This window comes from Alligator sinensis, unplaced genomic scaffold, assembly GCF_000455745.1.
Source record: "Alligator sinensis unplaced genomic scaffold, ASM45574v1 scaffold131_1, whole genome shotgun sequence".
In the NCBI taxonomy this organism is placed as follows: Eukaryota; Metazoa; Chordata; order Crocodylia; family Alligatoridae; genus Alligator; species Alligator sinensis.
In genome coordinates, this window is record NW_005841830.1 from 4711614 (window position 1) to 4737275 (window position 25662).

The window sequence follows — 25662 nt, forward strand, 5'->3', positions numbered from 1 at the left end:
GCCTGGTGCTGCGGCACAAGCAAATGCCCACAAAGCCCAGAGCTTCTGCTTATAGTCCGAAACCTCAGCATACATTTCTTTAATTGTCAGGCTGCAAAATAAGACTTTACATCTGTCCCAGAAGAAAGCCTTATGTCCTGGTATTCTATAGCCATACAATTCCACTGACGCACCTGAAGTCCCTCTGAAGTGGGATAAAAGGTACTAATGCTTTTCCCCCAGGATGTGGCTGTGTGCATCTGTCAGGTTACTGTGCTTTTTCCCCAAGATGATCTGGCCAGGCTATGTGCTCTCACTAGCCACCTACTGGCAGAGGAGCAGCAATGCAACCTGGAAAAGAGACTTGTAAATGACTGTGGCATGCCTAATTTGATCCAAGTCAAATGCTGGGATAAATCAGGACTGCCTCAAACAAGATGTTTATTTACATCCTTAGGCTACAAGTCTCGTAAACAACTTAGTGACCCAAATCACATTTTCAAAAATGCCCTAGGCACTCTGGATATAGATATGCATGTTACAGTGAAGGCATGGACAGAAGTAACCACCAAAATGTTTCTGCTTCCCTGATGCTGGCTGCTCCAGCACTAGGGATCGAATGCTAGGGATCGAACACTGCCACCAAGGCCAGGCTCTTCAGCCCCAGTCCCCTTTACTCCTCATCTCTGGCAATAGAAGGAATACAGAGGTAGAGGGAACTGGGGCTGGAGAGTCAAAAGCCTGTCAGCGTAGAGTTGGGGAGCCCTACCACAGCCCCTCCAGAGACATTCCCCCTTTCCCCCCTTCTCTAATGGCTGCATTTTGAAATACTCTAGAGCCATCACATGGGTCACACACACCCCCCAGCTGAAATATTTCCTTTCTGAAGCATTTCCAAGCGTGTTTCACTTGGAAATGTTTCAAAAGGACTTACTTCTATGCATACCCAGAATTACAAGGGAGTAGGACATAGCATCGGTCAGCTGTGATGTTACCACAGTAACTGTCCATCTGCCTGCTTTTTCCTCCCAGTAAGTGTAATTTGAAGGGACGTTTACCCCTCAGTCAAACAGGGGTATGTCACTGCAGAGGGTAAGGCAGGACAAAAGGACAACTGCCCTGGGGCAACCAACATGCACTAAGTCTCTGCCCCCTTTTAACTCATTCCATTTTTCTCATTCATCCAGACTGTTCAGAGAGTACGTCTTATAGATACAATCCATAGGACTTTGGCCCTTCAGAGTCAGATCTCCAAAAGTACCTAGACTCCTTTTAAAAATACAAGATATGCTTGTTCAATGGCTTTGAAAACGTTACCTTAATTGAGTTTCCTATATACTGCAGCCCTGCATTCTTGTTACTATATATCAAATATGAAAGAATGCAATTTGAATATTGGTCTCCAGATAAGCAATTTAGAGCTGGTTCAGTGCCTGCAGCTTTTTTACATTAGCTTGTGCCCTCAATACACTAGGTATAAGTTATTCTGGAAAGCTAGGGAAACATTTCCAAGTCTGTCCCCGATCTGTGATAATATATCTAAAGTTCTCAACAGACACAAAAATGCTATTCTTTTTCTTCATTTCAACATTCTGAATATGCTTGAGGGGGAAGTCTGGTAAAAACCTAGGAAGATTTAACAATCAAGCAGCCGCTACAAAAAGGACTCGCATTTTACAATGTATTCTGTGCCTGGTGATTTTTTCCTTCCTTGTCAGGCCTTAAGGTCATCCCACCTTCTCCTGTCTTATATGTATTCAGCATGAGACCCAAGGGAAGCAGAGTTAGCTCTAACAAGCAATGTCAAAACTGGGACAGCAAGAAAATGTTTCGGCAGGAACCTATCAAAACAGAGTTCAGCCATAAACAAAACTACCCAGAGAAGAATCAGATCACGCTGTGAGCAAAGCAAGACTGTACTTGCTGAGAATGAAGGAAAAATGGTGGTGTTATTCACTGGGTCCACAATACTCCCCTGCTCTAATGCATCTACGGTGACTTTTTCAGAGATTACTCAAAAGAGTTAGCAATGTTTTAATGATATTCAGAATGGTTCCTTCATCCAACTTTGCTAAAGGAAGAGTCATACTGAAAAGCAAACAAGGCTAAGAGCCATACAGCCTTTGCCTTAAGTCTCCGTCATATAAGATGTTACTAAACACATGATAAAGTAGAAATTAAAAAGAGGAAGCCTAATCATTGCCAGAAAATATCTCGACATTCTCCTGTGAATTTTGAATAAAGGCGGGTCAAGTGCTTCTGAAAACATATTAGCTAGCACTGAATCAGTCAGAAGTCAATTTAAATGTAAAGTTACAGAAGTTAACATTTTATACACACACACACAGATGTTACATTTTGTGGTCACATTTGTCATTATGACTCTGTTTATACATGCACAGACCCCAAACAGACACATTAACATTTCTCAGTATAAAACAAGGGGATTATAGAGAAGTTCAATTCTCCTTTTTTCATCTCCTTCAACTCTTATTTCTTTGTTATGATAAATGTTGTATTCTTCCTATGGCATTTCATAAAAATGTTCCTTCAGTACCGATTTGGCCTTTTCTGCTAAAATGCCATGATATTCATATATTTGTTACCAAATACATTTAATGGATTTTAAACCACTTTATTAAAAGATAATCTCAAAGTAGGAAGAATAAGAAATAAGCTCCCCTAAAAGAATTTGCCATATGCAACTGAAAATGTTGGCCCTCTAGTTTAAAAAAACAACAAACACTGTCTGAGAACCAGAAAGTCCATCCTTTTTTATGGAATCCAGAAGCAAACTTGGATACAAATGCAATCTGCAATAGGGGGAGTTATGCTTTTATTTAAAGGGACATGCTGTATGTCAGAACATTCTGAAACTCCGTTAACCTCTTGGAATAAAAGAAAAAAAAAGTTTCAGGTTCCACAACAGAAGGCCTTAAAAATCCTCATTGCTGTTCAGGACATATTTTCATCATCATTACAGAGTTCAACAGACTCTTCCACAACTTGACTCTTCAGAAGTCTATTAATAAAGTTTCAGCACAGAGGATATCTACACCTTACTATTTATTAATAGACAAAACTTCAACCTCTGAAAACAGTCTCTGGGATCCTGTACAATCTTAGAAACAAACTAAACAAAATCTGGGCACGTTGCCTTGAGGAACTAGGCCACTATTCAGGACTCTTAACGTTTTAAGGCACTTCGGAAAATAGGGGAAAGTTCAGGCTGGTAAGGACATAGGGCTATGGATATCGACTTTCTGAAAGGAACTAATTTGGGGAAGCAAAACAACAAAAGGAGGGAGATGTGTTGGAGCGAGGCTACAGCAGTGATGGCTGAAGGAATATGTGACAGGCATAGAGTTTTGGGGGAGATATCTTTTATTGGCTATTGTTTTATAGGGAGAGAGACTTATTTAACATATTACAAACTACTGGAAGGGCTCTTCTCTTAATCCCTGTATATGGTTGGAAAATTGCAGTGGGTTGTACTGCTGAAGAATAGGTTCTATTTGATGAAGACAACCAACAAGGAGCAGGGCTCTGTTGAAGGGCTGCCTGGGAAAGTGCTGTAGTCACTGACTGCACTGCAGATCAAGATCTTCTGTGAACGACCTGCCTCAGGAACAACAAATTCCTTCCAACAAGCAAGTCTAAAACAAAGTGAATGTGGATGGATCTGGTGCAAAAGGGGGCACTGGGCAGCACAACTGGAACACAAAGAGATTCAGTCATTACTGAAACAAACTAGGTTGGAATATTACTAATGGAGTCCCAGCATACATTAAGAAAGCTGCTCCATGCTGCGAGCCTGGTGCTGAACAGAGGTAGAAATCCCTCCTGGTCACTGTGCAATGGGCTGTCAAATACTTTGCATCTTCATACACTGACTTTTCAAAGCCTTAGTTCAATAATTAACACAAAACGATCAGCATTCACTTAACACATCCAGTTCAAAGCTTTGTACAAACATATTTTCAGGTCAATATCCACTAGATGCACAGATTGTTTCCCTGCCCTTCTCCTGACCATTCCCCCCCAGAAGAAGCAGAAGCACAGAAATCTGAGGCAATCAAGTGATTTCCTTAGATCTACCGAGTCAGATTCAAGCCAAGAATTGGGTGAAGGAGTTCATAGTTCTAGGCCTTAGACCATGCTTCTCTGAGATTTATGAATAGGTAACAACATGTGAAAATATATAGGAAACTGGATTTTACTGCGTAAATAAATGACATCTGGAAAAATTATTACAAATATTCAATTAAAGTGCCACCCCACCTAAAAATTGTTAGCCAGAATAAATGCAGCTTCTTCTCAAACTATCAGGAAACCTGATCAAAAGTTTATTTTTGCATTTAATAAAAAGAAAATTCCAAGTTTTCTATCAAAACAGATGTGCAGATGCCAATGAATAGTCCCCCTGGGCCCAGCAGTTTGATTACCTTCCATGATCTGCCACAGTTTAGCCTTTAATAAATTTCTGTTGCGTATACTGAGGACTTAGAATGGCTGCTTTATGTACAATATTTGACAAGTAAGACAATTTACCATCAGTAGCTTGAAGACTGTATGTCAGCCCCAGAGCCAGATAACCCTTCGCGAGGAACTCTCCAGTATCCTCACCTAGGTCTATCACTATCTTGGCGAAACGTTCTCCTTCCTCCAGCTGTAAGAGAGAAGGTAAAATGAGAAACAAAATTACTTGCATTATCTCCAGAGTAAAAAAGTTAGACAGTGACAAAGACAACTGCAGTCCGTTATAAACTACCAGAGTCCCACCACAGGTTGTTGGACTTTTGGGAATTACACACAGGTTTTATAAGACTTTAAAATAGCAAGTAGACTTTATAATAGCAAGAAGGAGATATAGGCCCAGATTATCAACAGAGCTCCGCAAACACAAGCAAGGCCAAATTTTCAAAATTGCTCCATTCATACTTGAGCAATGGAACAACTAGCCAAATTTTGAAGTGGTTCAATGCATTGGGCGAATGGGAGATTTGTGGGTTTGCAAATGCTTAGAGAAGCAGCATCACTGGCCAACTGAGAAAAGGCATGCTTCAGGACACTACTGAATGGCAGCAGTGGGATCAGTCAGTCATCTGATGCTCTTCTCTGGGTTACTAGGACCAAGGCATCACCCGTACTTGGTAGAGCAGCAGAATCACAGTGGTAGAACACAAACTCCAAATGTACTTAGAGATACTGGAGGTAATGACAGGACACTTTACCTTGTTCTAATATCTGTCTCAGGACAGGCACCATTCATATTTTAAAACAAGAACACTAGGGCTCTTTGCTCTTTATGTACAACCAGACCACTAGGTTGCCTGTGCTTACAAGCATACAGTCTCATATTTACAAACATTTGGCTTTGCTGCTGTGCAGACCACAGGCAAAACAACACTCCTGTTTTAACAAGGAACTCTCCTTCCTTGTTAAAATTAAAGAAAGAACCCTTTCCCGTAGCCTTTGAAGTGATGCCTGGGTTTAGCATACTATGACTGCAAGCAAGCTCCTCCTCCTCAGGACCCAGATTAAGATGCTGCACTGTCACCAAACCTGTGTGAGAGTCATACGTAGTATTATAAGGATCCACTTCTATGAAGTGCTAAGCACCTTTAAATGCTACAGGCTTTAATAGGAATTGAAGGCACGTATGTCCCCTCTTAACCGCCTTTTCCACAAGCTGAACATGCCTAGCTCCTTCAGACTCTCCTTGTATGACTTGCTTTCCAGGCTCTTTATCATCTTTGTTGCTAGCCTCTGGACCCCCTCTAACTTCTCCACATCCTTTTTAAAACGTGAAGCCCAGAACTGCACACAATATTTCAGATGAGGCCTAAGTACTGCTGAGCAGAGAGGCACTATCACCACCTGTGTCTTGCACCTAATGCTTCTATTGATGCAGCCCAAAACCACATTCACCTTTTGTGCAGCTGCAAACTGCAGACTCATATTGAGTCTGTGACCTATCAAGACTCCCAAATCCTTTCCCACAGTGCTGCCATCCAGCCAGGTTTCCCATTTTATTTGTGCTTTCAATTATTCTTCCCACGGTGTAGTACCTTACATTTGTCTGTACTGAACTTCATTCTGTTAGCTCTAGCCCAGCTTTCCAATCTGTCAAGAACCTTCCAAATTGCATTCACATCCTCCAATATGTTCACAATCCTTCCCACTTTTGTCATCTGCAAACTTGCTCAAGAAACTTTCTGTGCTAGCATCCAAATCATTAATAAACATGTTGAACGGCACTGGGCCCAGGACAGACCTCTGTGGGACTCCGCTCAAAACCCCCTGCCTTTCTGACATGGACCCATTACTAATTACCCTTTGCTTGCTGCGATTGAGCCAGTTATCTATCCACCTTAAAGTAGTTTTGTCCACCCTACATTTCGCCAATTTATTTATGATAAGGTCATGTGGGACCTTATCAAAAGCCTTGCTGAAGTCCAGATACACTGTATCCACAGCATTCCCTTCATCTACCCAAGTACTTACTTTGTCAAAGGAGGAAAGAGCAGGTTTGTTTGACACTTTGTTTTCTATAAATCCATGCTGGCTGCTTGTGATCTGCCTTTCCTCCTCCAGATTTTTGCAAAAGGCCTTCCTTAGGACGTTTCAGTAACTTCCCAGTTAGAGATGAGGCTAACTGGTCTCTAGTTCCTCGGGTGCTCCTTGCCCTTTATTATTTTTTTTTAAGTGGCACTACACTGCCCTTTTACAGTTGTCTGGTATGTGGCCTGTCTCACACAGCACCATACAGATCATTTCAAAGGGCTCCGAGATCTCCTCTGCCAATTCCTTCAGTACCCTAGAAGTTCTCCTAGCCCTGCTGACTTGAATTCATTCAGACCCATCAAAAGCTCTCTGACCAACTCTTTTGTTACCTCATCCCTCAGCTCGTCTCTTCCTTAACCAAATAAGGCTTATGTGTCTGGCTGCAGCCTAATTTTTTTGTGAAGACTAAAGCATAGTAGCTGTTAAGTAGCTCTGCCTTTTTTGCATCTTCTGTTAAGAGTTTTCCCTGGCTTGTTAACAGAGGATCCTCAGCTTCCTTGGACCTTCTTTTCTTTTTCTGGACACAGAACCTCTTCTTGTGGTCCTTAACCTGCTTTGTCAGGTGCAGCTTGTTCTTCCTGATTTTGTTCCTGCAAGTTCTTTCTATTTCCTGGTATGCCTCTTTGGTGACCTGCACATTCTTCCATTACCTGTATAATTTCCTTTTGCATTTGAAGCACTTAAGAAGCTCCTTGTGCAGCCACATTAGTTTTTTGCCATTCCTCTTGTGCTTCTACCATGTTGGGAGAGCTTCTTGTTGGACTTCCAATACTGTGCCCTTTAAAAGCTCCCAGCCTTCTATCCAGGAAGAGCACACACCAACTGCTGAAACTTCCTTAGCCTGACGGAGGGTTTTTGAACTCGAAAGCTTGCTTAATAACTATTCTCCAACTATTTGGGTTGGTCTAATAAAAGATATCAAATTCACCCAAGGAACCTTGTCTGCCTATGTCCTTACACCAACACGGCTGCAACCGACACCCCAGCCTTCCTTGGCACCTTTATCCTTCAGTCTGTCTTTCCATGGCACCGTGCATATCAGCTCCTTGCATAGGACAAAATCCACTTTTTTGAAATCTAGCACCCCAATTTTGCTGACCTCATGCTTTCCCCATCTCAGGATCTGGAATTCTATCACATCATGATCACTTCCTCCCAAGTTACCCATCACCTTCACATCCTCCACCAGTTCTTCCCTGTTGGTCAGGACAAAATTCAAGAGAGATGATCCCCTAATTATATCACATCCACTTACTGGAACAGAAAGTTGTCCTCCACACAAGTTGATACCAGCTTGACATTATCTTTGGCTGCATTGTTTTTCCAACAGATGTCTGGAAAATTGAAGTCTCCCATCAGTATCACAGACTTGTTACCTGCTTGAAGAGTGCCTCATCCACCTCCTCTTCCAGATTTGATGGCTCCTCCATTATACTGGTGATGCATTATTCATCTTTCATCTTCATCCAAATATATTCTTCTCCCTGAACCAGGGAGCGTGTGTGTGTGTGTGTGTGTGTGTGTGTGTGTGTGTGTGTGTGTGTGTGTGTGTGTTTTTGATGTACTAGGCAACACCACCACCTTTCTCTCCCAACACTGTCCTTCCAAAACAGAGTGTAATCATCATTGTTGACATTCCAATCATAAGAGCTGTCCTACCAGGTCTCACTGACGCCAATCAGATCATCTATCTTTTCACAGGCTGCAGCTTCCAGCTCATCTTGTTTATTCCCCATACTTCTCGCCTTTGTATACATTTGGAATTGAACCAGTTTAGGGGAAAATATTAAAAGACCTAAATGAAATTACTTTTCTTCCTCCTAGTACTCAGCTTCACAAAATCTCAGCAGCTCAGTTTCTCCTTAATACTCAAATGAGACCCTTTAGGGAAGCAGAGTTTACCAAGAATCTAGCAGCAGACTAGAAATTTCCATTCTGCAGTGATCCTTTAATAGTCTGAACAAAATCTATTTCAGTTAATACAGTATTCTGTCAGGGTGTTTTTTTTTCCACTTGCCTGATTTGAAGACAGTTAACTGTTACATATTAACTTCAAACTATGTAAAGTGTAAACAAAAGAATGAGTATTTATCAGTTCATACAAAACACAAGGAAATCCTTTTTGGAAATGCAAAAAAGTAGTAAAAGCACAAAAGGGAAAAAGCAGTCCTCCTATTGTGCACAGGCAATTTCTTACTTGTAAAGTGCCACTTAGGCTTACCCTGGTAAAAGTGTCTGCTGAATCTGGATAGAGACACTCCCTTTTCCTGTATATTTTAGATCAGGCTTAATAGCAATCACCCTCTCTAAAGGTCTACCCCAAAGCCCAATGACATCAGAAGGGAGACACACAATGGCTACAGCCAGGCTTGAATGAAGCCCTAGAAGGTCCTATAATACTCCTGTATCACCTTAATCCAGAAGAACACTTAAGTGCATGAGTAGTGCATGAGTAGTGCTGATTTCCGTAGGCTGGATCATGTGTTTAAATGTACGCATGCACTTAAGTGCTTTGCTGGACTGCGGCCTGAAGGAATGGAATCAGAAAATAGCACAACACGCATGATGGAAAAAATTATTCTCTCAAGACACAACAATTGCCAGTGGATTAATAAACCCTCTTTCTTCCCTAGAGGGGAGTCACGTTCTTACTTCCTTCTCTTCCCCATGCTTACACACTCTCCTTCATTCCTCCCTTCCATTTTCTTTATTCCTTGCTACTCTAAGATTCACATCTGAACTAACCAAAAAGCAATAAATGCACAAGGACAGTGGGGTGAAACAGAACCCCCCTGTACTGACAGGTGTCTGCTTTATTTGCTTATGCACATTATACATTATAGCTTTTCAAAATGAATTCCCCTATGTGTTTGCAGTTGATCAGTTGACATTAATTTCTTCCTCAAAATTAAAAAAGTTTGGTTTTTTTTAAACTGAACATCTCATTTCAAAAGGAAAAAAGGTGGAAAAATAGGGTTCCTATACCAAACGGATTTATAAAAGACATTCAAACAGATAAGATGCGATACTAAAGTTAAAAAATGCATGAGGACACTATCTGAAAGAAGATCAGTTGGGGTTTTTTATGGGTGCTCTGATGCAAAGGGATGGGAATTGAGACACAAGCTAGGGGTGGGGGATGCAGCAAGGTCAAGGGGGAAAGAAGATACAAAAATGAGAACAGAAGCAGATAAAAGGACACCATTAGGAGACAAGGCTGAGAGGGATTTAAGGATGATGGGAAAAGAAAAAAAGAGAAATGGAGAGTCCTGATGTGGGTGGGTAGACTACCTATGAAGGGAAGAAGCAGGAGCTTGCATTTGATGTGGGAATCCAGGTAAGGGCTTCTGTGGGAGGGAAACATAGTAGAAAAGGAGCACTGTCCCAGCAGCAGCATCCGAGATGAAGTGAGGAGGTCAGACCAATTTTAAACTTACTATTTGTTTTTGAACTAGTCACTATAGGGATCTGCTATTCTAGTTGTGTGCCTGGGTCACGTAAGTCACCTGGTATTGTTTCCATTCTCTGACTGGGCCTAAGCTTTATAAATAGGAGGTACATCATTCCTTTTTCCTGCTTGCAAGTTATCCAAGGCCACTGCAAGTGTCAGATTAATCTATTGTATGAGTAATAAAAGCAGCTTTTCAAAATGGCCACAAGAGCACTCGCAGCACAAACACTCTTGTAAATATTTATTCATATAATTATTAATGGCACTTTGGCTTTCCATAAAGATTCCTCTGAAGACAAATTCAATCAGCTGAAGTCTGCTTGGAAAATAAAGGAGCTTGCAAACTTCAGCAAAGCTCAGCAGCTGATTTTGTTTGCGAGAACATTAACAACCCCTTTTTTTGCTATGTTCTGCCACTCCCACTGCCAGCCCTGCTGTGCCTGCCATCCTCCCCCTCCTCCCCCTCTCTGATTCTTCTCCTCTTCTGTCATTCTTGGACAGTCTGAAAAACCCACAAGCCTTTTACTCACGCCGGCAGTCATTAAGCCTCAGGTCTCAAGTACATATGGTTCCTGATGTTCCTGCATTCCAGGTGGAGAAATCACTCACTCCAGATTTCACAGATATGCCACTCAGCAGTCACTCAGTCACAAGGATCCGAGACAGACAACAGTCATAGTCAGAGAGTTAGGTGGCAGATGGGTTTGGAAGAAACCGTGAACAATGCCGTTTCTACTAAGCTGCTAGGAAACATGGCCTCAAGCACAACTGAAAATTAACCCAATGGAGACGCAATTAGTTTCAAATTGGATCTAATGCCATGGTCACAAATTGTGGGGTGGGGAGGACAGCATCTCTGATACAAGCTTTCGCCAATATCAGCCAGGCAAGAGGCAGGGGATCTGAAAGCCTCCCTTCAGCAGACAGGAATTGTGCTTTTTTCCCCCCCTTAAACACACAGCATATTTTCAGCATTACAGAAAGCAAAACAAGAGTGATCTCTAGCTCTAAGGGCATGTTCTGGGTGAGGGCAAACCAAAACATAGGTATGACATCCGGTGGAGGTAAATGGAAACTCCTTCAGCATCAGCTTGCACGCAACAGCTTGATTTTGATTTCCTTATTTTGTCATGCTCCTAAGAGCAAACACAAACTAAGCCTGAGAGCTGTCTTGTTCTAGTACTCAAAGCTGGAAAGAACCTTCTTCCTCCCCTCTCCCCCCTCCAAAACCTTATCTTTTCATATTTTGGCATCAAGATGGCTAGGAAACAGAGAAGGATGACAATGGAACTACAAGCTGCAGCAAAGAGCCCAGGACCTACGTTTCTGAGCTGGAGGAAGCTCAAAAAATGCAGAGATGGGAGAACAAAGATATAAAAGAGCTATTTGCAGGCCAAGTCTCAAGGTGCATAATTTATCAGAGGGATTCTGGATGAGCAACTAAGCCCTCTTCTGAACTGGAAGGAAGCACACACAACATTTGGGGAGAAATATATTACCAAATTGCTGCTGATAGTATAACAATAATCTGGGTTTGTTTCCTTCTTTTTTCCTTCCCATCACCCCTCCCATCATCTTTGACAGAAACAGAACAGTTGTTAGCGGTGTAACCCGAAAGATGTTTTTCCCCGAAACAGAGTGCCTGTTTCAGCAAAACATGTTATTTGACTGGAGTATTTGGTGCACGCATGAGCCAAGCCCATGGGCACACTGACAAGGAAGAGGGGAACAGCAGGTGCTCTACCCTGGCTTCCTGCCACCCACCTGGTTTTCAACTGGCACAACTTGTTTTTCAAAAAGTTGAATCCCCACCACGTAGAATTGGCACTCTCCAGATTTATAAACGGGAGCTGCTGCTCTCCCCAGTCTCCATTTGGCACAGTGGACAATAAGCAGAATCAAGCGATAGAAAGACGGCAGCTCTAGAACATTAAATTAAGGGAGCAGACAGAGAGAAGGAAGACAAAAATGCGGCTAGAGTTACATTGGACTGGGCAACAGATATGAGGGGAGTCTACTAAAATGGGAAATGACTGGACCTCATTGAAATGAGATGTGCCTGTAGACATGCAAATAAACTAGCTATCAAACTACACAGCTTATATGCTGAGCTAATGGACAGGTCAGTGCAAACAGTATCACCCTTGTTGTGTCTTTAAATACAATAAGTTTTCTTTTAATTTCTGCATTGGCTTTCAGGTAAGGATATACATATTCTTGGATACTCAGTCCAGGTAAGAAAGGGTGGCCCATCCCAGAAAGGGAACGAAAGAAACTGCAGGGAAAAAGAAGGGAGTAACAGGAGAGGTGGCCCGGAGGCAAAGTGGATCCTGCCTACAGAGGTTTACAGCACACAGACCCGATCCCTGATTACATACGTCAAGGAACAAAGACTACATGGGTATTTATACACATGCTTGCGCTGCAACTCTGGGCACTTTTAAAAGCACTCAGCACTCTGGCACACAAATTTGTATAAATGGTGAAATGCGCGTCAGCGCAAAATGGCGGCGGTGTGCTTTTGAACTAAAACACATCAAAGGCGTTTTAGGTCAAAAGTGCCCTGACACCATTTTCTCAGCACTGACACTCATTTTGCCATTTATACCAATGTATACGATGCAGTGCCAGGCATGTAAGCTCGTGTGCAGAGCAGACTTGATTAACTGAGTCTGCTCCAACGTGTGGGATCTCCGGCGTGTCAAAGCAGAAAACTGTACGTGTATAAATGCCCTACGATTCCAAGTTATTTGAGTCTGTTCAGTCTTGTATGCGCCACCCTTTCTAAGGCTGCCAAATAACCCAGCCGGGCTCCATCCAGCCTTCTGTGCACGAGATCGCTAATGCCTTCCACTTCCGTAGCACTAGCTGTTTATTTACTAGGCATGTGGAAACCAGCATTCCTAGTCGTCCCTGACATGCAAAGACCTTGGAATTCCCCCAGTATGAACAGGTGTGGCATGAGCGGGATCATCCTTTAGAGGACAGAGGGATTCCTGAACTTGTTTTACCACAGATTGCACCCACAGCATGGACTGCCTCTCCTTAACAAGCCAAGTTGGCATCAGTGTCCTTTAGGTAGCATATAGCAATAGAGATGGCACAGTGTTTTCTACAGAAGATCTTTTAACATGATCTACCTCACAGTAGCAACCTAAAGGCCCTAACTAGTTTTGGGACTCTTTTGTGCTGGGTATTGCACATACACACAGTAAAAGTTCATTGGCTAAACAGACAAGATACAACACAAAAGGTATACAAAGGAGCCTTTGAGAAATTAACTGACCAGCCAAAAGGTTATACAACAGGTCAACAGCAAAACTAGGAACAGAAGCAAAATCTCCCACCCCCGGTCTAGACCCTCCTGATTCTCAATAGTCTTTCCATATTAAGGTTAAGTGTAAGACTATGTTACATTTGGCTTTGTGTGTTTATTCTCCAGACTGGCCGCCTTTCTGGGTAGCTGAAAGATGTTTGGCAAGACATCACTGGCATCAATAGCACAATGCTCCTACTAGAAGCAAGGCCTTCAGCAAGGCTAATGAATAGGGAGGTCTGGGGCTCCAAGATGTCCAGCAGACCTGTAACCACAGGCTTTACTTTCTGTATTTGCACCACTGGGCTCTAATGCAATGGGGTCTTTGGGCACGGCTAACATTAAAATATTGGATTACTGTTACTAAGCATAGCAATGACATAGGATGCAATTCCAGAGGAATCTGCACACTGGACAGAACTCAGCAAAGTCAGCACTCGGCCGTACCAGGAAAATTGGGTGTGTGCAAATAACAGTGGGTGCAGCAGGAAATGGGACTGGTGTTTTAGGCAGTGGCATTCTTTCCTCGAAACTCACACTGGACCCATGTCTGGGCACTGTGCTACAGATTGTCAACCTTCCAATGAAAACTAAGAACAATGCCCCGACCATCTGAGACCACTGAATCTGAGAGCACTTTCTGGATGGCTTAAAGATGTTTGACTAGCTATCACTGGGCTCTGTTCTCGCTCACTGCAGATGACTGTGGATAAAATGGTTTTCCTACATCCATACTGGATGGGGAAAACTACTGTTAAAAAAAAAAAAAAAAAAAGATAATTGGTTTAGCAAAGTACGCCTGCTATTCTGTTAGAATGGGTCTTTAAATAATCTTGAACTAAACTATTTTAAATGTACTGTAGACTCAGGACATAGTATAAAATGAAAGTTCTGGTTTGTCTCAGCAAACTTTTAAATCTCATGGGCAATATTAACTATAGGCCCCACAGTGTTTCTGGAGGGGTGACAGTGATCTGTACAGGTGAACAAGTTCTAGCACTTTTCTGCTCCCATGAGACAGCTGGTGTAAGCTCTTCAACTAATGAAGTATTGATCTACTGTTCACGCCACACTTTTTTTTAAACCTATGAAAACCACTGCAGTTTGAACAGGACTTTGCTCACCCTACTCTGTAGTTTATTGTGGGTCTAATCCTGAGAGTTACTCTTTGAGAGCTAGACCACAAGTGGCTGTAAATGAGAACAAGCACCTGAAGTCAATGAAACTGCGTCAATTTACATCAGCTAAGGATCCACCCATTATTTTCATTGGAAGCTAAAGGCATTCATCTCTTTTGTAGGAGCCAGCTCTGTACATATTGATTTGCATTTTTATTTCACTTCACTTCGCATCAGAGATGATTTTATAGCACATTATAGGCATTCTGGATGTGCAGGATGACTTTGGCACATTCAATTAATACTTATTTCTGTTTTTGAAGTGTGTATACAAAGCCAGGCATAAGTTAAATGATGGCTTGATTTATCAGCAAAGAAACTGTTCTGTACGTGTCACAAAACATCGGAATTATCCAGCAAAATAACGGACATTAAAATTATTTCTGTTACTAACAATAAAAATAAGATTGAAGTACTGTTTTCCCTTGGATAGTAAGCTAAAAATGCATAGTACTGTACTTAAAGCATGAGGTAGACTGGTAAAGGAAACACCAGTTAGCTTTTTCCTTTTATATAAATGATATTTTGCTTTCACCTTTTCCTGACTAACCAGTAATCAAATATCTGAATGTATCCTGCAATCCAACTAGCAACACAGTACAAACATTTCCAACAAGTCAGAAAGTAATCACATTTTACATTTCCTGAAAACCAAGGTGTACATTAATATTTGTAACTGTTAATATTTTTCCATTTGACTGTTCAATTAAACATATATTCTGCTTTTTATTTACATTGCCATTGATCTTTGCTTCTCCCACTCATTCAACTTTGGTTTAGAATGATTTACTTCTGATTATGTTACCATGTAATTGGAATGCACATAATTACAGTAATTATGACATTTAGGGAAACAGCTCTCCCAAGGCAGGAAGATTTTGAAGTTTACTGGCAACCTACTTTGGCTAATAAAAGATAGGAACTGTGCAAGATGGATGTTTTTCTCCATTTCTGTAGTTTTAAAATGACTAACAGTTTTCACCCAGTTTCCCCCCCTTACTACGTACTGACTTCACTCTCAGGGTGGACTCTTGCCCCGTGCTTGAAAGGAGAATAGGTATTATGTTTCTCAGAGGGAGTACTTGCATAGTAAAGTACTACTCAGTGTAAAAATGGTGGAAGAGCTGAGCCCTCAAGGAATCATACTGTAGTTCAATGAGAACTGATATTTCCATGATAATTCAACAGACTGGCTTGAGACAGACTAATCCAAAGGCACTGAAAGCCAATGGAAAGACTCCCACGGATTTTAATGGATTTTGAATAGGCAATTAAATTGGGATACAGAAAAAGGTATCTGATCAGTGGAACAACAAGCACAATTACTCTTAAGTTCACATTGCCTGCCTCTCCTCTTCAATTTACATTCATTTAGGAGTAAATTCCACTTTACAATATGAGACAAGTATGGAGCTGTGTTCAGCTGGACTGCCCCAGGGACAAGCTGGGCAGAGACTTGTGATGCAAGTCTCAGTTCAAAGGGAAAAAAAAGCAACAAAAACCTGGGCATCTAAAACAAGGTAGAGTTGAACTTTTAGGCACCTCTGTTTAAAACTGCAATCCAAAGAGCAATCCAGACACTTAAAGGACAATTTGGAGTGCTTCAGACTCAGCATATTTTGGGCCAGAGGCAGACACACAGCCCATCAGCATTTCCTCTTCCCCTCCTTTAAAAAATGGAGCACTTCAAAATTGCTATGACTACTTGTATTGGTGTACTCTCCAGTGAAGGGGTGCAACAGGGGTTTGCTCAGTCCTGTGGCTCCACTTCCCCTCTATTTCAGGGAAGACAGCCAACGTGTTCTCTTACATGCTTAGCCTCCAATCTCCAAGTTCTGGGGCTGGAGAGAATAATTTCTTGCAAGCCTCTTGGATTCTAGGGATTGTGGGGATAGCTAAACACCACTTGCTAGAACCAGAAGACAGGAGATGGAGAGGCACACAGGGATTCCAGCTCCGGGGATGTCCGAATGCACAGGATAACGCTCTCTGGCTCTCCACCTGCTCTCCCTGTCATCTGCCCAGGGCCACAGGCTGAGATTTGAACACCCTGGCCAGTGATTAAAGTATGCAGAGGGCAAGTCCTGGGATCTAGCCTCTCTTCACAATGAGGGGATCTGAACCAACATTCTGCACCTCCCAAGAAAACACCCAAACCAACAGGATGCCAAATAGGCTGAGTAGAGGATACTCTCCACTGTTCGTGTGGGAGCTGGGCCACTCCATGACCAAGAATGCAAGATGTATTGGGTCAGAAGATGAGCAAGCAAGGAGGAATGTGACTGTAAAGCTGAGTGGCTGGGGCAGCCACTTTTTAGAATAATTCGAGGGACCCTTTTGAAAATGCTAGCTCAGTTTTCACTCATTTTTGGACCACAAAAAATAATGAGTAGTTTTTCTGTTGCAAAGAACTCAGAAAGTCGTCAGCAGGTCAGAACTATTTTAACACTATGGATTCCTATTTGAAATGTCTGCATTTATCTTGTGAATCAAACTGGTACACCTAACCGTGTTAATATTACCTAGCAACCTATAGCAGCCTTGAAAGGATCTCAAGGCACCCCAGGTTGCCACTGCACCATGACCAAGAATCACTGGGCTAAGGCATTCACCTGGTTGGAAGGGCATCCTGGAGTATGGTCTCTGCTCCCTGGAATTGTTACGTCTTTTACATCAGAGTTACTGGATAAACTAAAATAATGCTCAAAGCAAAAAAATAAATGTGGGATTCCTTACTCTGAGTGCCCTAACCTAGATAACAGAGTCAGCTTGCTTGTTCTTCTTCTGCTTCTGTTCCTTTCTACTCAGTGGCTCAGCTTCAACAGCAGGGATGGAGGTATCCATGCCCAAGCACAGCCTACCACTTCCTGATTATGTGATATGCAGTTTGAACTTGGATCTTTGAAAACTCTTGGCGCTCTGGTGTAGTGCCCGAAGACTGGAAGAAGGCCAATGTGGTGCCTATCTTCAAGAAAGGGAGGAAAGTGGATCCGGCTAACTATAGGCCCATCAGCCTGACTTCTATCCCGGGGAAGATCTTAGAAAAGTTTATTAAAGAGGCCATCCTTAATGGACTGGCCGATGCCAACATCTTAAGGGATAGCCAGCACGGGTTTGTTGCAGGTAAGTCTTGCTTGACCAATCTCATTTCCTTCTACGACCAGGTGACCTATCACCTGGACAAGGGAGAAGAGATTGATGTCATATATCTTGACTTCAAAAAAGCCTTCGATCTGGTGTCCCATGATCGCCTCTTGGAGAAACTGGCCAGTTGTCGCCTTGGGTCCTCCACGATCCACTGGCTGGAAAATTGGCTCCGGGGTCGGACCCAGAGGGTAGTAATCAATGGAAGTCACTCATCATGGTGTCCTGTGACCAGTGGGGTCCCCCAAGGCTCTGTCCTTGGACCCATACTGTTCAACATCTTCATTAATGATGTGGACACGGGAGTCAGAAGCGGACTGGCCAAGTTCACCGATGACACCAAACTTTGGGGAAAAGCATCCACACCAGAAGACAGGCAAGTTATCCAGGCTGACCTGGACAGGCTCAGCAAGTGGGCGGACAAGAATCTGATGGTGTTCAACGCCGATAAATGCAAGGTTCTCCACCTTGGGAAAAAAAACCCACAGCATCCTTATAGGCTCGGCAGAGCTATGTTGGCTAGCACTATGGAAGAAAGAGACTTGGGGGTCATCATTGACCACAAGATGAACATGAGCCTGCAATGCGATGCGGCGGCTAGTAAAGCGACCAAAACGCTGGCTTGCATCCATAGATGCTTCTCAAGCAAATCCCGGGACGTCATTCTCCCCCTGTACTCGGCCTTAGTGAGGCCGCAGCTGGAGTACTGTGTCCAGTTTTGGGCTCCACAATTCAAAAAGGATGTGGAGAAGCTTGAGAGAGTCCAGAGAAGAGCCACGCGCATGATCAGAGGTCAGGGAAGCAGACCCTACGATGACAGGCTGAGAGCCCTGGGGCTCTTTAGCCTGAAAAAGCGCAGGCTCAGGGGTGATCTGATGGCCACCTACAAGTTTATCAGGGGTGACCACCAGTATCTGGGGGAACGTTTTTCGCCAGAGCGCCCCAAGGGATGACGAGGTCGAATGGTGACAAACTACTTCAAGATCGTTTCAGGCTGGACATAAGGAAGAATTTCTTTACTGTCCGAGCCCCCAAGGTCTGGAACAGCCTGCCACCGGAGGTGGTTCAAGCGCCTTCATTGAACACCTTCAAGATGAAACTGGATGCTTACCTTGCTGGGATCCTATGACCCCAGCTGACTTCCTGCCTTTTGGGCAGGGGGCTGGACTCGATGATCTTCGGAGGTCCCTTCCAGCCCTAATGTCTATGAAATGTATGAAACCCCGCTCAGGTTGAGGATGGCTTAGTACCCAAGTATCCCACTTCCTAGCAGGTGCTTTAACCATTTAACTATTACACAAAAGGCATGCACCATTTCAAAAAGAGCAAGCCCTGATCAGTTCAAGAAAACATGCATAGGCACCTGTCTTCAGGAATGGTTCCAGACTCCATCTCCAGTGGACAGAGGTTTCACCCTCACAACCAGGGGTCAGGTGCATAAGCAACTGAGAGGGAAATTCAGGAGTCCAGATGGCATTAAGCCTGTGCTTAATAGCTGCTTACAGATGCATTAAAAAAAAAAAAAGTGCTTTAAACTCAGTGTGCCCCAACACCAAGCCCAGCACATGCCCAAAAGAGGCATAGTGTTAGTTTGACCCAGCTTGCCCAATATCTGCAGAGATTGGGCACTTCAACGGGGGCTTTCTGGTCAAAAAATGCTCACTGCAGAGCGTGATCTATACAGATGCTTCAGAGCCAGGTCAAACTTGAGCTGCCTCTTTTGGTAAAGTGTGTTTTCTTTTCTCTTTTTTTTTGTCATGTCTGTCAGCAGCCTTGGTGTTTTGGACTGCCCCTCTGAGATGCCTCTTCCCCATGGACTGTCAAGGGAGCTTAGCCACTTCTCTCTTCATTTCAGATTTTAATCTGTAGGCCACATACTTAAAATTCAGGCACTGCAGTGCCTAGCATGTAGGCACCTAGAGACCTTTATTAGATCCAGCACTGAATCAAAATATCTCCTAGTGTCCCCTCTTGCTATAGTGACAACATATTAGTCTTCATCTGTTACCTGTGCCTTGGTTTTGCCCATTACTTCTCCCTGACTACTTTCTGTCCCCTTCCCTAAGGGCTATGGTAATACAAATAAACTGTAAATCACAGAAGTTTCTTTCAGCCTAATGCTAAGGACTATACTGTTAAGGTACAGGGGGAGGGTGGGGGGAGGATTAATAGACTTCAAACAGCCTTCTGATTGTGTACTTGTAATTAACTGTTGGTGCAAAACTGCAGGTATAATTAACTGTGGGAGTAAGAGAGGTGACTAAAACTCTAAGCCCCTGATCACCGGCACAAATCAGGTGGCTAGGAATGCAAATAGTATAATTTGTGCTAAGAACTGAATGCACAGCTGTTCATCCACAATGGTCTGTGGGCACAAAGTCAAAGGTTACTCCTTGAAGTTCGGCTGTTAATATTCAGGGAAACAAAGTAATGAAAAATACTGAGCTACGAGGTAGCCAGTAGCACAATGTGCAAGAGGCAGAAGAATTCTGTTCCCGCCCTCTTCTCACAATATACAAGCCTAGTCCTTTCACCTTAACAGATGGCAATGGCTGATTTTATTTCAGTGGGAGGGACCTTGATTAAAGCTTCAGTGACCACAGTAAACATAAGCTTGCCACCATGATTTTACCTTTAGTAATATGACTTAAAAGATGCATTCACTATTTCAGTTACGGCAACAAGCTGGTTGCAGCAGGATACCACATGCATAGCAAGTAACTGAAAAAATAAGCTGCATTCCTTAATGCAAACTTGGGGTTTAGGAAAGGGCAATGGATTGTTCCTGAAGTATCTTATGTTACATGGTGGTGGTCTGGTTGTGAAATGTATAATAGACAGGAAACCGAAGATTAGCATTCTGGCAAGAGGCAGGTCAGTGTTTATGAATCAGAAAGACAGAAGAGATTAAGTATTCGTTGTGAGGCTGAAACCACAAGTCCGTTTTCTATATAATGGCTAAATCTGTCATACCTCAGAGATTTGAAATGATTTGTTAAGTGGCTTCATTCAAGGTTTTGGTCCCACCAGAAGTGGGAGGGCAGCTCTCTGAGCTTCCGTTCAATTCAGTGGGGCTCATCATGAGTGCTGGGTCTGCCTAAACCATGCTGTTCACAGACCCAGTGCCCTAGATTCCAAGACTAGGCAGATGGAATTTTCTGACTATATTTGCAAACTAAGGAGGCTTTAGTTTAGGAGTGAATTAAATTTAATTTGAAAGAGAAAGATTAACCAGAATGTTCAACATAATGTGGTACCTGGCTTGCGCTGTGATTTTAATTCTAAGTATTAGATAATCTATTTTTGAATTTTTTTTTTAAAAGCGCGTACGTGAATTTCAGTGCTTAGAAAAGGCGTTAGACTGGCACCTTCAGAGAGCCGAGCCCTCTGTCTACTGAATACATACAGCATGGTCAGAAGCAATGGAAGCTTCCTTCCCGCTGCATCCCCCAGGGGCCTCAATCCTGACTGTGAGGGAGCATCTCTACAGCAGATATGTTCCTGCCTTTTGTCAGTTCATGTTGGATGCCTCCCATTACATCACTGTGTATTTGGGGAGTGCAACTGCATTCAAAAAACATGCCCAGTCAGATGCTCAGCTGGTGTAAATTGCTGCTGTTCCAACAACTTCCACTGAATTCTGCTAATTTGCAGCAGCTGAGGACCTGGCGCTCAGCTTGAAAAAGCAAGTTTTTTTCCACTTAACCTAAGCATATTCCTTTAAGATTTTCTTCCATGCCTTTTGCCTCTTTTGTTTTACTTCTGTTCTCTACCATAATCCTTTACTGACTGCGGGGACACTTTTGTGATGAAGACAGAGGTGAAAACAGCAGGCTGTCATTCAATTAACTAACCCAAGCAGCAAAAGGCTGACATGTTTCTGCTCTTTAGCATAATCAGAATTTCTCGGGTGTTGTCCCCCACCCCTACTCTGTTGCTAGAGTGCATATTAATACAGCTGAATAAAAAAACCTGACACAGCAACATCAAGAACAAAGGACTGAGCTGTCCAGCACAGCCAAGTCGACTGCCTAACAGACTAGTGGCTAGGTTCACTCATCCACCATCACAGCCATTACTCAACAGTGTTAATTATTGCAATTCTATTCTGGACATTAACTTGAACAAATAGCCACAGGCTGGTCAGGAAAACTATTCCTGATCATCTTGTGTTTTTCCTTTGCCCTAACGTGCCAGTTAATCTTATTTCAATGACCTACTACAAAATTTCACTGCCGATATATATTTTTACGGGCTTGCTTTTTTTTTCTTCTTCTTTTTTTTACTGCACTATGGCACTGTCACTGCGGCACCTAATACATTATGTAAGAAGCATTGCATCAGCTCGCTTACCCAGTGCAGTGGCCCAATGCAGACCTTGGCAGCCAGGAGAGGAACAGTGGGATCTGCAGGATGCAGCTTTGCACACTCTTTGAGCACTGACACAGCATGTGCCGACTGGGGATGATGCAGAGTTGGGGGAGGGTAGGGGGGAGAGAAAAAAAAACCAAAGAGGGGCTGATTAGATGGTGCAGCTGTAGAACACAGACAAGGCATTTCACTGACATGTACATAACAATAAGATGACTTGGTAAACACTCATGAGTGCGCAACAAGTGAATGACCCCCCCAAGGAAATATTTTCAAAATGTCAAAGACAGTCCCATCTGCATGAGTTATAAAGAACAGTTTTCCCTGCAAGTCAAAAGATAAGGTTATTTAAATTCTATTCTTCATCTTGTACCTTGCAATAATTCCCACTGACTACAGTATCACCTTCTAGTAAACTTGAAAAATCATGGGGGAGGGGGGACCTCCCCTCCAGCTAATTAAATCGAGAGGAGCTGTTTATGAATCACACAGATGCTTGAGCTTCTAAATCAGTCTGCATTCTGTTTTGCAGATTGTTCCCTCCAGTTCCATAGCAAATGTGAATACAGCCCGAGCCCACAGTGCAGAGAGGCAGAGATGAAAACTGCAGTGCAGTGCACTGTTCAGCAGAGAAGATAAAAGGAACTTTCCTGAAGGTACTAGGACCAGTGTGCATTGTCAGGAAAGCTCTCCCTCTCCCTCCAGGATCACATTACAAGTGATGAATTACATGAAGCAAACATTTGACATAGCCCTTTTCATCTTTCACACACTTTACCAGCCTGTAGTAATCTTCAGTTATCTATGGGTGGGTAAGTGTTATAACACACCCCCAGCCACCTAGAAATGTTACAGAACCTCTGGTGACAGAACCAAAATCCTCCTCTTTTAAAGCACAGGTCCCTACCACTCTGTCCGAAGGGGAGTCTCCATTCACTGTATACGGCTTATGACACAGTTGTGCAGTTCTACTTTTACCCACCTCCACCATCTACCTGTTGTGCAGTAGAACAACAACATATTATTATTAGCTCTTCCTTCTCCCCCCCAACCCACACACACATTTCACAGACGAAAAAACTAAGAAACCAAGATTAAGTGGCTTGCTTAAAGTCAGAAGGACAGCCACTGCCAGAGCTGGGATTAGAATACAATTCTGGCTCCTAGTCCTAGTCTGTGATCATTAATCTCAAAAAGTAAAAAGTTGGTTAAATTTAAGCTTTGAAGAACAGAAATAAATGCAACCTTGTCATTATGTATGTCAGTAACTAAAACCATTGGTACCTTTATATAAAAAAAAATAAAAAGCTAAATGCCTCTAAACATGGTTTTACTTTTTTGTTTCAATTTGTGGCTTGCTTAGAAGCAACAGTGCTTGGGTTTCAAAGGCATCCTCTACTCCTATCACATGTCCCTAACTGTAATGCACAATTCAGATGCTTTTGCTCACTCCCTACCGCTTTCCAGATTAAATTCAAAGTTTTGGCAAAAGAGGCCATGCCCTGGTGCACTCCCACTGCCTGTGGCCTGTACTCCTATGAGAGCAGCATTATAAGACAGAAGCAGAGATTCTAGCACAGTATGGCAGAATCTCTCCAATCCTAGTATTTGAGACATGTCCCCAGCCCTTGCTATCTCAACATGTAAGAGTCTGTCTGGTCCAGGTTTCTCAGGGGCTACATGATCCATTAGGATACTGGTTTTCTTTGGAAGAGTTACCAAGGAATGCAACCTAATGAGGTGGATCCTCAACTCTGTGCAAACAGTTTGGATGCAGAAGCAGTGAGTTCTCCTAGCAACTACTTAGCATTCTGGGATCCAGCACCTGTCATCCCTGGCAGATCCTAAGGATGAGATCCTTCAGGATCTTGCATGAATGAAAGATAAGCAAAGCTGTCTTCTTTTCCATCATGCTCCCTATTAACCTCTGATCCCTCCACACCTCCATTGCGCCTGTTGAGTGAGACTGACTATTGGTGGAGGAACCAGATTGCCCTCAGATGGTACAAGGAAAATTCCTCAGAGGTCAGCTCTGGCTAGAACTATTCATTAAGTGGAGCATGAACAGAACTTATTGGAATGTGGAGGAGTGTCTCTAACATCAATTATAAGTACCTGGTAAACAAAGGCAATTTATTACATCCTCTCATGAGCATTTTAAACATTAATTGAAAAAGTAAAAGCTGTAGTTTCTGAACCACATCCAAAACAATCACAGCAGATTGTTGTTTGAAACAGGTTTTTAAAAATTGAAGCTATGCATGTGACCTAAGTGAGTATTTAGCCAAGTGCATATTTAGAAAGAGTAAGGTGTAAAACCTCTCTCCCCCCAAGTGCACTTAAAAATGCAAAAGATCTATATAATTTCACCCCGAGAGCTTATTCAGCAGAATCATATGTAGCATAAAAGTTCGTCAGGGAAAGGCAATAGAAAGAATATCCTTCTCCCAGGGGTGACCTTACTTTGGACAGATAGGAGTGAAATATTTGATAAAGATGCTTTACAGACACGAATGAATTAACAGATAGTGAAAAAAAAACTTGTTCACTCAGAGTCATTGCTCAGTAGTAATATTAGATACAAAGGAGTGTTTGCATAATATTGAAATAATCTGATAATTAAAATGTTTGTATTCTTTGGTGAGAATGTGGGTGAACTAGTCAGCCAAGTGCATGGTTTGCAAGATTTTCTGCAAGACAGTTATAATTAGATGTATTAATGATGTACATATTGAACATGGTGAAGAGCCTGAACCCGAACTCTCCATCCATATGTTCCTGAACCTTGGAGGGGCTGATATCCAAATGCAGATGGGGAGGGGGAAGGGGAGGATGGAGAAGGGGAAAGGTTCAGTTATGGTATTTTAATTGCTGGAGTTCTACCAGTACACCAAATAAAGCTGCCAAGGACTCTGGAAAATAAAGGATCCATATACGGTCCCAAAATTTTATTGCTTTGCCCCGCTCTAGTTGAAAGTCTCTTTTTAATGGTGTTGGTGTTACTAGGAAGGCAAAATGATGCATCTGCTGACAGCTACATCTCATGGGTCAGAACTAAGATTGTGAGGTGACTGGTGTGCAAGTTCTTCATCTTAACCTGAAAGCCACCAACAGATCTATGGAGGTCATGACTGTGCTCCTCCTCTATGTCGTGATGAGTGTGAATCTCAGAATTATTTTTTCTCTCTAGCAACACAGTGTCAGAGAACAGAAAAGACTGAAAGCCAGTGTCTAATAGAAATTCTAACCCATTAAAGAGAAATTCTAAGACCTGTAACCCATGGTTAAGATCCATCTAGTTATTTTACCTTAAGCTGATCAGCTCCACAGTTTTTCAACCCTAAAGTTCTATTAATTGCAATCAACTTGGTATGTAGTTCTTGGAACGTGAAGCAAAGGAAGAACAGAGGCATCATTTGGCACATCACTACTCTATGCTTAAGTCCAACATCTGCAGAAATCTATTTACTGAGACAGTTTTCTATATCTCAGTCTCCTGAAATGCAAGATTTTCTCTATCAAAAGATAATAATAAAATGTTCTGTTTGCTTTTGACAAGAAACTGTTAACCACAGATCCTGTAAAGTAACATGAAGAAATAATTAAAAAAACTAATAACTGTTTTTTATATATATATATATATATATATATATATA

General features: G+C 42.5%; 1 protein-coding gene across 4 annotated transcripts in view; it reads right to left on the minus strand.

Moving 5' to 3' along the window:
• TTC7A (tetratricopeptide repeat domain 7A) overlaps positions 1 to 25662 on the minus strand; it is a 321743-nt gene that overhangs the window by 192718 nt on the left and 103363 nt on the right. For all 4 annotated transcript variants that reach the window (XM_025203549.1, XM_025203451.1, XM_014520074.2 and 1 more), the window contains 2 exons: positions 21989 to 22093; positions 4531 to 4648 (listed from right to left, as the gene is read on the minus strand). In XM_025203549.1, the coding sequence (XP_025059334.1) occupies positions 4531 to 4648; positions 21989 to 22093 (223 nt within the window). The remainder of the gene's footprint in view (positions 1 to 4530; positions 4649 to 21988; positions 22094 to 25662) is intronic.